Source organism: Vombatus ursinus, unplaced genomic scaffold (genome assembly GCF_900497805.2).
Source record: "Vombatus ursinus unplaced genomic scaffold, bare-nosed wombat genome assembly UNPS02014807.1, whole genome shotgun sequence".
Taxonomy (NCBI): Eukaryota; Metazoa; Chordata; class Mammalia; order Diprotodontia; family Vombatidae; genus Vombatus; species Vombatus ursinus.
Window position 1 is genome coordinate 11,320,846 of NW_020954585.1, and position 13,290 is coordinate 11,334,135.

The 13,290-nt window shown below is 43.5% G+C and overlaps 2 protein-coding genes across 6 annotated transcripts in view; one reads left to right on the plus strand and one right to left on the minus strand.

Moving 5' to 3' along the window:
- SLC5A10 (solute carrier family 5 member 10) overlaps positions 1 to 13,290 on the minus strand; it is a 175,193-nt gene that overhangs the window by 87,424 nt on the left and 74,479 nt on the right. The window lies entirely within an intron of this gene.
- Positions 1 to 13,290, plus strand: part of FAM83G (family with sequence similarity 83 member G) — a 59,636-nt gene that overhangs the window by 37,413 nt on the left and 8,933 nt on the right. For both annotated transcript variants that reach the window (XM_027874787.1, XM_027874788.1), the window contains exon 4: positions 12,008 to 12,132. In XM_027874787.1, the coding sequence (XP_027730588.1) occupies positions 12,008 to 12,132 (125 nt within the window). The remainder of the gene's footprint in view (positions 1 to 12,007; positions 12,133 to 13,290) is intronic.

The window sequence follows — 13,290 nt, forward strand, 5'->3', positions numbered from 1 at the left end:
GTTAAAACAAAACAAAAAACCAACTCAACCTTATACAGCTAAACTAGAAAAACTGGTAACTGTCCAATTCAAGGAGGAATTCCTGGGTCCGGACTGTGGCTACATAGTTCTGATTTCTTTTTGCTTTGATGGCCATGGAAACAAGAACGTAAAACAGATTTGTCCCCACAGATCAATGAGACTACCCCGTTATTCGGACTGACAGTGTAACCAACTCTCATCTGTTCTTGGGCCCCAAGAACCTTTATTTTCCAAACTCCATCTTTTCTTTTTTTGGCCCATTGTTGGGGCATAGCATTCATCTGGATTCTTCCAGTTCAGCTCTTTGCAGCTTGACTTTGCAGCTGCCCCCCAGGCAAAGTTAGTCTGACTTTGAACTCTTCTAGAAAGCAAAAAACAGAATGTGACCAAATACTCTAGTGTCCCATTGGATCCATGGCTGCCATGATCAAATACCCTCAACTGTCTCTTCTTTCTCTGACTTTTTAGTAGGGGCTATTAAGGATTTAAAGCTGGAAGAGAGGCGGAGAGACCATCTTTCCCAACCCCCTCATTTAAAGAGGAGGAAGCAGAAACCCAGAAATTTTTTTTTTTGTAAGCCAAGCCTCAGGGTCTTCACCTCTCCCAGACATTCTGTTTCTTTGGGTTTGCTTTTGTCCCTCTCTGGCTCCCTTCCCCTAAGAAGCTATCTTCTCTAGAATTGTAGACTTTAAATGCTAGAACTAAAAGAGCTTACAGAGAACATCTAGTCCAATCCCTGTGCTTTATTGTGGAGAAAACCAAGACCTAGAGTACCTTACAGTGAACCAATGTCATAGTTAGGACCCAGGCATCCTGACTCCTAGCCCACAGTTCTTTTTTTCATCTCACTTTGTTATTTGTGCTTCCCTTCTGCTGAATTCTATCAAGGAAAAATAAGACCATGCCAGCTTCTGAGTGCTGAGGCATATGTGAGGACAGAGGAACTAGAAAGCTGTCAGCTGCTGTCACTGGTTCAGACCATTTTTGAAACAATGGAATACCCATGAGGAACCATTTGGCCAATCTGGCCACAGAAATAAGTGACACTCTGGCATCACCTTCATCCTGTCTGCACAGCACCTTTTATCACACTGGTATTCTTCGCAGTTCAACAGACATTTATGAAACACTTACTATGTGCCAAGCACCGTGCTAAGAGCTGGAGAGACAGAGATAAAAATGAAAATCATTCCTGACCTCGAGGAGTTTACCATCATAGTCTGCCACCTGCTTTTGCTCTGTGTAGACATTGCAGCAAGGAGCACCCCTGGATAGTAGTCTTTTTTCTGTCTCTGGCACCATTTCCTGCATGTGGTCCCTGTGATGCCATTATACTTGGTACCTTGAAAGAGCAAATATCACCTATGCACTCCGATTAGAGAATGAGTCCCTTCCCCCACAAGACTATGATAAGAACCTAGTTCACTGAATCATACCATGTGATGCCCTGGCTCGGGATACATAACATTAAATCAGGGCCCAGCAGGTTTGGCTTACCTATTGTCAGCCCAAACTGTGGCCTAGAGAAGGCATTGTGCCCAGGGTCAATTGTGTGTCATGCAGGATATGCAAACTTGCTTCCCCCAGTTGTCATTCAGTCATTTTTCAGTTGTGTCTAACTCTTTGTGACCTCATTTTTTCTTGGCAAAGTTACTGGAGTGGTTTGCCATTTCCTTCTCTAGCTCATTTTACAGATGAGTAAACTGAGGCAAACAGGGTTAAGTGACTTGTCCAGGGTCACACATCTCTGAAGCCATATTTGAACTCAGGAAGAGGAGTCGTCCTAATTCCAGGCCTGGCACTCTCCACTGTGCCACTTAACTGCTCCACCTCCCCCAAATCCAATCTGATTGTTGAAAGTCTGATGTTTTGTTTATTAGCTATATGACCTTTGAAAAGTCACTTAGCCTTTCTAAGCTTTAGTTTCCCCATTTGTCAAGGGGAGCTAACAATTCCAGCCTTGTCTACTGACAAGGGTCTTGTGAGGAACAAATAGAGTAAGGGATGTGCCAGCTTTTTATAAATTGTAAACTTTGTAAACTGTACTGGTGTGAGGTCGTATGATGATGATGGTGCCAGGAATACTCCCTGTCCTCAGAAGAAGGAACAGAAATGGGGACAACAGAATGAATGGCTAGATGCTTTTCCCCAGAGCCAAGACCATCTCTTGAAACAAAATCATCCAGGCTTTGATGAATGATAGTGTGGTCATTGTATGCCCTGCTCTGAGGGAACAGTTAGTCTCCAGCTTCAGTCGTCTGCTCTTTCCTGCCCAGTTGTTCCTGTCAAAAAAAACCTTTCAGCCCAGATTTCTGTTGTGTCCTAGTTTCAAGTTCCCAGTGTTCCCTAGAGGGATGTCAGGTGAGGGAGAGGAGATTTGCCTTCTGATTCCAAGTTCATCTAGTTGGGTCCCTGGGAAGGCAAAGTGGGAAGGAGCCATGGGCAACATGTGGAGGGAATTGGGTGGTCTCTGCTCAGTATCTTCAGTGGACTCATCATCCCTTTTATACCATACTGATTTCTGCTCTGTCATAGTAAGCAACAAGACGAGGGGAGAGCCTTATGTCTCTCCCTGTCTGCCCCCTGACAGACCTGGACAGAGCTTTGCATAATGACGTACTGAGTAAAAGAGCTTTGGCAGAAGTAATTGGCTGCAGGAGAACTCCAGCCACTATTAATTCAAAATCTCTCAGCATTAGCAGGTTAGCAGGAGCCAAACTTGCAGAGAAGACATCCTTTTCAAAAGTGTTTCTGTTTGTCAGTGTTCCCCTTAAGATGTGGTAACTAGAGTTGAACATATTACCATTCTTGTGAGAGATTTCATCTTAATTCTGATGCCTATACATTAAACCATAACTCTTTCCTAGATTCACGGGAATATACAGGTCTTCAGTTTCTCTGCAGGAACAACACCTTAGGTTTCTTTTCAGTCGGTCAATAAAATTTATTAAGTATAGGTCTGACACTGTGCTAAGTACTGGGGATACAAAGAAAAAGCAAAACCAGCCTCTACCTCAAGAAACTCACATTTTAAGGGGGTGGAGGGAGAGACACTATCTACATAAAAAGGTATGTAAAAGTTGGATATAGAGAAGGTGGACATTGAATTTAGATGGGAATAGCAGAATCAGTTTGGAGGACTGGGAAAGGCCTCCTGTGGAAGGTTGGATTTGATCTGAGTCGTCGAAGAAAGTCAGGGTTTCTAAGAGGTGAAGATCCCAAGAATAGGAGTCAGTGTGTGCTAAGTCACAAAGATGGAGTGTTGTGTTTAAGGAACACCAAGGAGACTGTATAGCAGGACTGAAGAATTCATGGAGGAAAGCAATGGATAAGACAACTAGAAAGAAAGGAAGGTGCCAAATTGTGAAGAACTTTAAATGCCAAATGTAGGAGGTAAAGGTTCATCTTGGAAGTAATAAAGAGTCACTAGAGTTTGAGTTGGGTGTGGGCGAGGGGTGTCAGAGTGGTAATATGGTCAGACCCATGCTTTAGGAGAATCATTTTGGTAGCTAGGTGGAGGAGGGACTAGAGTGAGGAGATTCTTGAGGCAAGGAGACCAATTAGAAGTCTCTTGTAATAGTTTAAGTGAGAGGTGATAAGGGATAATGATATACAGTGATATCTATGTAAATGGAGAAAAGTGGTTTCTTTTTTTTTTAAACTTTTTTGACTTTTTATTTATTTATTTTTTGCAGGCAACTGGGGTTAAGTGACTTGCCCAGGGTCACACAGCTAGTAAGTGTCTGAGGCCAAATTTGAACTCAGATCCTCCTGACTCCACTGGTTGGTGCTTTATCCAGTGCACCACCTAATTGCTCCCTGATGGGGTTTCTTTAAACGAGTTCTAGCTGGGACCTAAAGGCCCAGCAAGAATTATAATTGGTCCTCCCCATCCCTTCCACTGTCCCCCCTCACCTTCCTTTCATCGTAGAGGTGTATCCTCTTTTTTAGATATCTCTAGGACCAGAGATCTGAGTCATTTATAACGGTCAGACTTGAATCGACTTGCCTTTAGAAGGATAGCAGTTAGAGTTCAGCTTTAGGATTTCCTGAAAATAGTTTTCACAGTATGTATAGATGTATAGATCTATATGAAATCCTTTTGGTAATTTTTATAATCTTGGCTGTGGCTCTGGGAAACCACTGACCTAGGCCCTTACCCACAAAGCCTCAAACCTTTTAAGAGATCCCAGCTGGTGAGTCTTACAGTAGCTTTTCAGCTCCCATTTTACAAATGGGGAAACCAGAATATCAGCTGGAGAAATAACTTGCCTTGGGTCACAGTGTGAACTGGGAAGATAAAGATGCCTGGACTTATACCTTAATCCTGTGATTCCTGCTAAGCCACATTGTCCCCTGTTGAGTTACCTCATCTACATTTTACCTCTGGACCAGATAATGTTTATGAGGTCCTAGTCTGCTTATGATACAGTACTAGGCAAGGAGTCTAAAGGAGATGTCAGTTTAGTTGGGTACAAAGGATGTTTGGTTCATAGTTCATTGCTTTTAGAAAACATCCAGGTTTGGTCCCTGTTCATACTGATTCTCTTTGATCCAGGTTCTGTAAACGAATATTGTGTAGAGCTGGCCATTGGCAAAATGGGGAGGTGTTTGGTCTCCGTCTTTTCTCGCTTTTTCTCTCCCTCCATTGCCTCTGTCTCCCCTCTTTTCCCACACTGATGGCTTTGGGGATCTTTCTCCCACCTATTAAGTTCAGCTCTCAGAGGGGAACTCAAAGAAAATATGGTGTAAAACAAACAGGTGTGACTCAGGCTAAGATTAAGGCTGCGTATTTAGTGTGTTGCAAACTGGTATTGAAGGCATGTGTGGCCTGTCTCTCTGCCTGAGTACTGACTGCCTTAGGTGGCCCTGACCATAGCCCTGTTCACAAGATGGCTATATGGAGATAGGGACTCCACCTGTGATTTCACTAGTACAGGGATCCAGGGGAGGAAACTCCCTCCATCAATCTAGGTCAACATTATCTCTATAACAGAGAATTGCCCAGAGCAGTGGTGTCAAACTCAAATAGAAATGGATCCCTGAAGGCCCTCATATTGACTTAGAAAACCATGAATTAACATTATTTATGTTATGTTGTATTTTTATTTATTTTGCTAAACATTTCCCAATTATGTTTGGGTTTTTTTGGGGTTTTTTTTAGGCAATTGTGTGCCCAGGGTCACACAGCTAGTAAGTGTTAAGTATTTGATTTGACGCCAGATTTGAACTCAGGTCCTCCTGACTTCAGGGCCGGTGCTCTATCCACTACACCACCTAGCTGCCCCTCCCAATTATGTTTTAAACTGGTTTGGGGGAGATGCCCAGGTTTGGCATCTCTGGCCTAAAGCACTGAAAGTTTACAGGACTTGCCCAAGGTCACACACCTGCAGAGGCAGGTCTTGACTCCAGGCCTCCCTGGCTTTAAAGACACTAAATAAGGTTCTAGTAGACAGGGATACAATGGCTCCAAGCTATTTCTGAGTAGCATGAACACAAAAGATGTGGAGAAAACACCAGTTGGGAGTTAGGCAACCTGAATTTTTCTTCCCAGCCACCTGCTATGTTAATGAGAAGCCTTTCTGGGCCCCGGCATACCCCTCTGTGCAATTAGATGTGGCTGTCAGCCCCGCCTTCAGTCTGATGGAGATAATTTCTACCAGCTCTACCCTTCAAACCTTGCAATGGAAGATGAGACCCACATAGTCTGATAACTTGGGATCATTAGTATTTGGAAGGGGTTGATTCTTATCACATTTCCATCCTGCCTTTCCATATCACAAACACCAAGATCTATCTGTGACCCACTCCCTAACATTCCGTTGTCCAAACCAGTGTGTTTCACTGCTCCAAACCTAGGTTGACCAATGAGGTGGCTTCTTTCTTTTTTTTTCCTTTGGGGGATGGAAGTGTATGTTAGTGACGGGGGAGGACCTTAGCAGAGAGTCAGCTACTTTTCTCTCTTATAGTTTCCTTGGATTCTTGTTGGTTGGTTACCTTGTCAGTTCATCATTCTACCTTTTTTCTTTTTCATGGTAGGGGCCCCTTACTGGAAAGAAATGCCATGGTTTTTTGGTTTGTGGGGTTTTTTTTGGTTGTTGTTGCTGAGCTTAACAATACTGCTTTGTACTCCAAGTTTACTTTTTTACCTCTCCTCTCAGGAGATAGAAGGCTCTGCAGACATTACCTCATTAACCCAGCTAACCTTATGTGGGGAGGGAAGATGGGACAGGGAGAAGAGAGTCTGGCCATACCAAGGAGGCTAAGTAGGAGGCTGCTCCAGAAAGTCCCTCTGCCACCTTCTTTGTGAGACCTAGAACTCCTTTGTCATAGGAAGGAGACTTTCATTCCACAAACATGTCTTAAATGGCAAAGCCTTCTGGAAGAGGGTACACAGTGTGTGATTGACATTCACATGGACTCAGAAATGAGTGCTAGCAGATCCCCTTGGAGAGCTGACCTTGATAGATGGAGGAAAGATCCCCAAAGCCATCAGTGTAGGAAAGGAGAGGAGACAGAGGCAATGGAGGGAGAGAAAAAGTGAGATAAGACCTAGATCAAACACCTCCCCATTTTGCCAATGGCCAGCTCTGCACAAGTACCTTCCCCTTGTTTGTTTGTTTGTTTGTTTGTTTTTAGAGGAGAAGCCCATGGTTCAGAGAAGCTCAGCTTCAAACTGTCCTACTTCCTGGCAGCTTGGGTGTTCTGTCATAGTACAGATATTCAAGAAATGACAAATGCTGAGCATGACACACATGAGTCTGTTCTGTGGTTGTAACAGTGGCAGCAACACATGTCTGGTAAATCCCTTCCCAGATCTGCTTTGTTTCTACTTCCAACCCCCACCTGTGGTTCCCTGACTGGTATAAAGTCACAAAGCTAATTGCCTTGGGCGAAAGCCAACTCCCTGCCCTGTTTGCTTAAAGCCACAGAGTCATATGAGCTCAGGGATAAAGGGTATACTTATCTCCATGTCCCTTACAGGGCTAGGGTCATGGTGAAGTGGGTGTCCCTTTTGGAATCCCTCAGGAATGTGCTAGGAGCATTTGAAAGGACTGAAGAGAAGGGTCCCGGACAGATCTCCTGTGTCTGCTAAGCATTGTCTGAAGTGGAATTTCAACCTACATCTTTCTGACTCCATGTCCATGACTCTACCCCTTGCTACACAGCACATTCTCTTGCATGTAATAAACAGTTGATAAATGTTAAATTAAATTAAAACACATTATTGGTATTTGACAGCATGGCAGTTTCCTAGCAGGTGGGTATATAGCAGTCTTTAAGTATTTGTAGGGCTGTCATGTGGGAAGAGGAATTAGGGTTGTTCTGCTTGGCCCCAAAGGGCAGAATTAGGAGCAGTGGGTGGATTTGAGGAACATTTCCTAACAATTACAGCCATGCAGAAATCAGATGGGGCTGCTTTGAAAAGTCAATTTTTTTCTCTCTGGAGGCTTCAGGCCACTTGGATTTGTTGTTGAGGCCTGGTTTGCAATCGCTGCCCTCTGAGGTCCCTCCAGCTCAGAGGTTCTGTGTGATGTCCACAGGAGGGTAATCAGGTTGGTGAGGAATCCGGAATTCATGTCATTGGAGTATCATTTGAAAGAGTTTGACATGATACCTAGCCCATAGTAGGTGCTTAATAAATGTCTGTTGATTCGTTGATTGAATTTGAAACATTTAACTTGGAGAAGGGAAGACTTAGAGAAGGCATGCTGGCTGTTCACCTCTGTGTAGCTAACTCTTGGTGACAGAGCCAGGGCCAAAAGCAGAAATAACAGGAAGGTAGATTTTATAACTAGAGTTGCCTGACAATGAAAGAGTACCTCTTGGCACTGATCAGTTTCCTGAAAGCAGAGATTTGTATTCTAGTTGATCTGAGCATTCTGAGTGTGGAGCACAATACTTTGTACATAGTAAGCATCTAAAACATGTTGTTGAGCTAAATTGTTGGGCTGACATAGTAAGCTCCATGTTATAGGAGCTGTTTGAGCAGAAACCGGATGGCCTTCCACATACTGGTGATGCTATAGATGAGATTCTTACACTGGGTGGGAGGTTGGACTCAGTGATTTTGAAGATTTCTTCTAACTTTTAGACTCTAGTTCAATGATGCCACAAGAAAGCCCATCTACTCCAGGACTAGTCCCACCCTCCCACATTTAGAAGAGCTTCAGAGGAACCCAGGAAGAGCTATTGATCAATGGCGACATCACTGTCTCTCTCTCTTTCACTATCACAGGAAGTCAGGAGATGATAATTCAGCTTTGGAACTAGTCGTGTTAATCTTATATCCCCTCTAGAACCTCAGGATGGCTATTTCCAACCAAAAAAAAGGCTCACATTGTTTTTGGAACAAATCACAGGGGCCTTTGATGGCCACACCACCCTATCCCCCAGCAAAGCCAGTCTATAGCACTTGTGCCTCAAGCCCCCTTCACACTGATTGATGTGACTGATTGATTGATGCTGCCAACAGGTGTCCTTCACAGAGAAAGCACATTAAGACTGAACACAAGTCCCAACAGGGAGACCATAGCCAGGTTCTATATTGTGGTCCTGTTATATTCAGCTGCTCTCAGATCCCCCAAACAGGGACCATGCTGACCTTCATTTCTTAGGCAGTAATAAAAGATAGCTAGCTCCTCCCCAGAAGGAGCTGCATTTCAGTGGTGGGAGTACCCACAGCTGTTCAGTCCTTGTGGTTGAGAGCATGTGAAGGACCTTTTCAGGTGACTAAGTGGTCTTGCTTTTGGCCAACTCTGGCTTCCCACACAGCTTTTACACAGTTCTGTCTACCTTAAATGGCACAAACGTGGACCTGAGTTCAAAGCCTGCCTCATCAAAGTTTCCTCATCTGTAAAATGGGAGTCACAGTAACACCTACATCATAGAGTTGTTGTGAGGATCAAATGTGATAATATTTGTAAGGCACTTTACAGTAACAAACCTTAAAGCGCTGCAGCACTTATCATAATGATTTTGAAAGGGCCTATCCAGGGAGACACTGAGCCAACTACAGTGTTGCCGATCCCTTCTCACTTCTTTCTGCTTGCATATACAGAAGACATCAAAAACAGACACGCCTGGAAAGTAGGAGGGCCAGGGAAAGTGGGAGGTGGGCAGAGTTCCCACTGAGAATGCGCTGCCTTCCCTAAGAACGACATCTTATTCTCCTGTTTCCAAAAAATCATGAAGTATAACTAGAGAGATTAACCATGGGATGTGAAATCCAATGGTATTGGGTGTATGAAGAGGCAGAGCTTCATTTTGGCATCACCTCAAACTCCCAGGATCTGATGAAGGCTATTAATCTTGGAGCCTGAAGCATTTGTGCCATACTTGGGGGTCGGGGGAGGTCATGCGGATGACATGATGGAATTGAAGGAACTAAGAATTTCAAGACCTGAGATCTAGTCCTTGCTCTTCCAGTAACTTCCAGCTTTGTGTCCTCATCATGTCACTTCTCTAGGAATGTTTCCTTTTCCCTAAAGCAAGGGAGATAAAGGAAATGTTTTCTAATGTCCCTTCCAGCTTGAACATTCTATAATTCTGAGGTTAAAAACCACTTTTTTCTTGTGCTATTATTACCCCCATTTTACAGATGAGGAAACTGAGGCTGAACAGAGGATAAATGACTTGCCCAGGGTCACACAGCCAGTAAGTGTCTGAGGCAGAGTTTGAACTGAGGTTCATGATTGTATCTTTTAAGATACAGATAACTTTTTAGAAGTTGTGTGGGAAGACAGAGGAAAAGTTGGCAAAAAGCAAGATACTTAGTTAGCTGAAAGGGTCCTTTGCATGCTCTCAACCATGAATGACAATCAGCACAAGCCAGGCCTCAGACATTTCAGGTGGATTTATCTGTGCTGTGGTGGTGTAGGACTGTTGTAGAAGGGGTGCATCCCCAACTGAAAAAGGATGTACATAGTCACCTGTGAGGACCTGGGACTAGCAGGAATTTGTTGAAATCCAGAGAACCCAGGAACTTAATTTCAGCTGCCAAATATAAGCATAGTTAACATTGTAGTGACTTGCAGGGATCCCAGAAGAACTGGTTGTTTCTAGTGCTTGCCTCCTCTTTCCCCTTCCAACTAATAAGGACTGAAACAGCCCTCCAGTAGACAACAGAGAAATAGAATAATCAAAGGATCTATTACCTACAGCAGAAATGCCATCCTACCCTACTCTTGACCTATCCTTCAAGGTCCACCTCTGATGCCAATTCCTTCATGACATCTACCCAGCTGGAAGCAATTCCTCCCTCATCTCCGTACCTGATCTCTTTGTTCTAATGCACCTATCGTAGCCTCATTTGTATTGTACTGAATTTCTCTGTGTACATGTCTTATTCTCCGTAATAGACTGTATGCTCTTTGAGGACAGAAAACCTTTGTCAATGGTGTGGAATTGTGTATATTGGTGGGAAAGCAATATTTTATTTCATTTCAAGATTCCCAAGTTATTGCAATATGTGGACATGATATTAACACAATGGATTATGTATCTTTTTTTTTTTTTTAATCAGACCTCTGATTTCATTAGGGAGCTCCCAGTGAGGAACTTACTCTAACATGGCGTTACATATAATAGGTGCTTAATAAATTTTTTTTTATTTAATGAGTACATAAAGGAATGAACAAGTAAATGATGGATGAATCTACCCTTGACTAACTGAGAACTGACATTTTCCCTTCTTTAAATCACTCAATCAACTATCTTCAGGGGATATCTTCTAGCTGCAAAAATTAACACAAAGGAAACAGAACAATTCAGTTCAGAAATATGAGTTGTAGTGAACAAGGAAGGGTTCCAGGCCTTGAGCAAAGTCTTGAAGGATGGGAAAACTTTAGATAAATAGAATAAAAGGAAGACATTCTGTATTGAAAGTCCACTGACAGCAAAAGGTCAGAGACAGAAATGAACATTGTATGTTTTAGCCTGTCTAAAACAGAGAGTGAATATCAGATAGTAGGAGATAAGGTTAGAAAGGCAGCATGCCATAATGGATAAATCACTAGAGTAAATGTCAGGAAGACCCAGGTTCAAATCCCATCTCTGACACCAGCCGGGGAATCATGGACAAGTCATTTAACCACATTTGTAAAATGAGAATAGTAATATCTGCAGCATCAATGGAAGGCGGGTTAAGTGGGGCACAGACAAAGCACTTGTTACATCTTTACTTTCTTTTACATCCTCTACATTTTTTTTCTGGGCCGACTGAAATCCTTTGGTAGGCTGCAAGTGGCCCTCAGCCTGTGTGTTGTGCAGGCTGCTCTAAGACTATAAGTTATAGGTGAGTTGACAAGCTGTATAATATCACAGATACATTGGTGGAGGGATTTTCTAATAATAACAATAATTAACATTTATAGAGTGCTTTAAAGTTTGCAAAGTGCTTTACAAATATCTTATTTGATCCTCCCAACAATCCTTGGAGGTAAGTGCAATTACTATTATCCCCATTTTACAGATGAAGAAACTGAGGCTTAAGTGGTTAAGTGACTTGCTCGGGGTCATAACTAAGTAACTTTGGAGTTAAATTGTAGAAGGCCTTGAAGAACCTTTCTAGGTTTGAGAGCAGGGAGTAACATTGTGGAAGAGGAATGGGGAACAAATTAATACAATAATACACCCATGCTAGATTAGTAAGGGAGACACTGGAAACAGAGATCAGCTAGGAGGCCATTGCAGTAATCCAGATAGGAGCTGATAAGGCCGGAGACTGTTCCTGCTATCATGCTGTTTGTTCTGTTCACATGACAGTCGTGCCAATAGATCAAAAGCCTTCTTTTGGCTACCTGGCTGAGGCAGAAAGTAACAGGTACAAGAGCTGTTCGATGTGGGGCTGACAGCCTGGTATCTATACTGTACTTGCTGCTTTTCAAATCCCTTTCATACTAATTCTCTCATTTGATCTGAAAGCCTTTGGGATCAACCAGGTGACCTTTAATTCACCATCTCAATTTCTCTTTTCTTCCCACAGAATCTGAGAGTCCGGAGCACTGGAGGAACAGAATTTTTCACACGTTCCGCTACCAAGTTTAAGGGAGCCCTGGCCCAGAAATTCATGTTTGTGGATGGCGATCGAGCCATGTGTGGCTCCTACAGGTGACTCTCCCCAAGTGGTTTTTCCTCTAATTTTTTGAGCCCGCTTCTCACAGAGCTAGTTTTTCAAAATTACAGAAGCGTGAGAGGGGATGTGAAGATTAGCATCGGGGGTGGGAGTGTCTACTGACAAGGAGGTTGGGCTGAGGACAGATGAGCTTTCTCATGTCGCAGCAACTCCTCCTTACCCCTCTTCCTTACTTACCCTAGTTCTTTCAGCCTGAGCCCTGGCACCAGGCTTTCATTGTACTGTTAATCTGCTCTTGCAACACTCTAGACGTTCCTATCCTGGGAAAGTCTCGATTAAAGCATCCCAGTTACTTAAAGTTGCTGATGTCTGAGCTCCACCAGCCAAGCCTGGCTCCTGGACACCATCTCCAGACATTGATTCTTATTTTGTGCTGATGCCACGTCTTCTCCTGAGTAGCCCACCTTCTGTCATCATCTGCACCACATCTCTGGGATATGGGATGTGGGTGCATGTACTTAGTGTTCTCCCAGATTAATAAGAGGGGAAAGGAAGGGGGAAGTATTCCTTGTTTTCCAGGCCTGTTTGAGGAATCCCTCCCATTTGTGTAGGGATTTATACTTTGAAAATACTTCCACCAACATGGTTAGCTAATTCTTCGAACAGCCCTGTGAAAGAAGCAGGATTTTAACTGTTGTCCCTGTTTGACAGATGAGGGAGCTGAGGCCCAGAGAAGTTACAGTGACTTACTCAAGCTTGTACAGTGAGCTGGTAATCGTTCCAGGACTAGAATTCAATTCTCTTTTTCTAGGTGCTTCACTTCATTTAGCTGTGTCTTTGCCATAGGCAAGGGGCCCAGGAAAGTCAGACTAGCTCTATCCAGTCCTTACGGGGATGATCTGGAGCTCAGTAAGAAGAGCTGAGGTGTCCCAGCTAATAATTCACTTTTACAGTTAGGATGTCAGCTCACAGTAGTCTTGCCAGATCTATTCAAATATTCTTTGTTCTTGACATCTCCCTCTGCCATACAGCTGAGAAGACTGTGATTGTGAGCCAGTGATGTGATTTTTATGCGAACAGCAGCAAACACCATGGTAAAGGGAGCATGGGTCCCTACAGAGCCCCTCGAAAGACAAGCTGAAGTTCTCGTTATATGGACTTTGAGGATACCAGGGGACAACTTCCCCTCACCC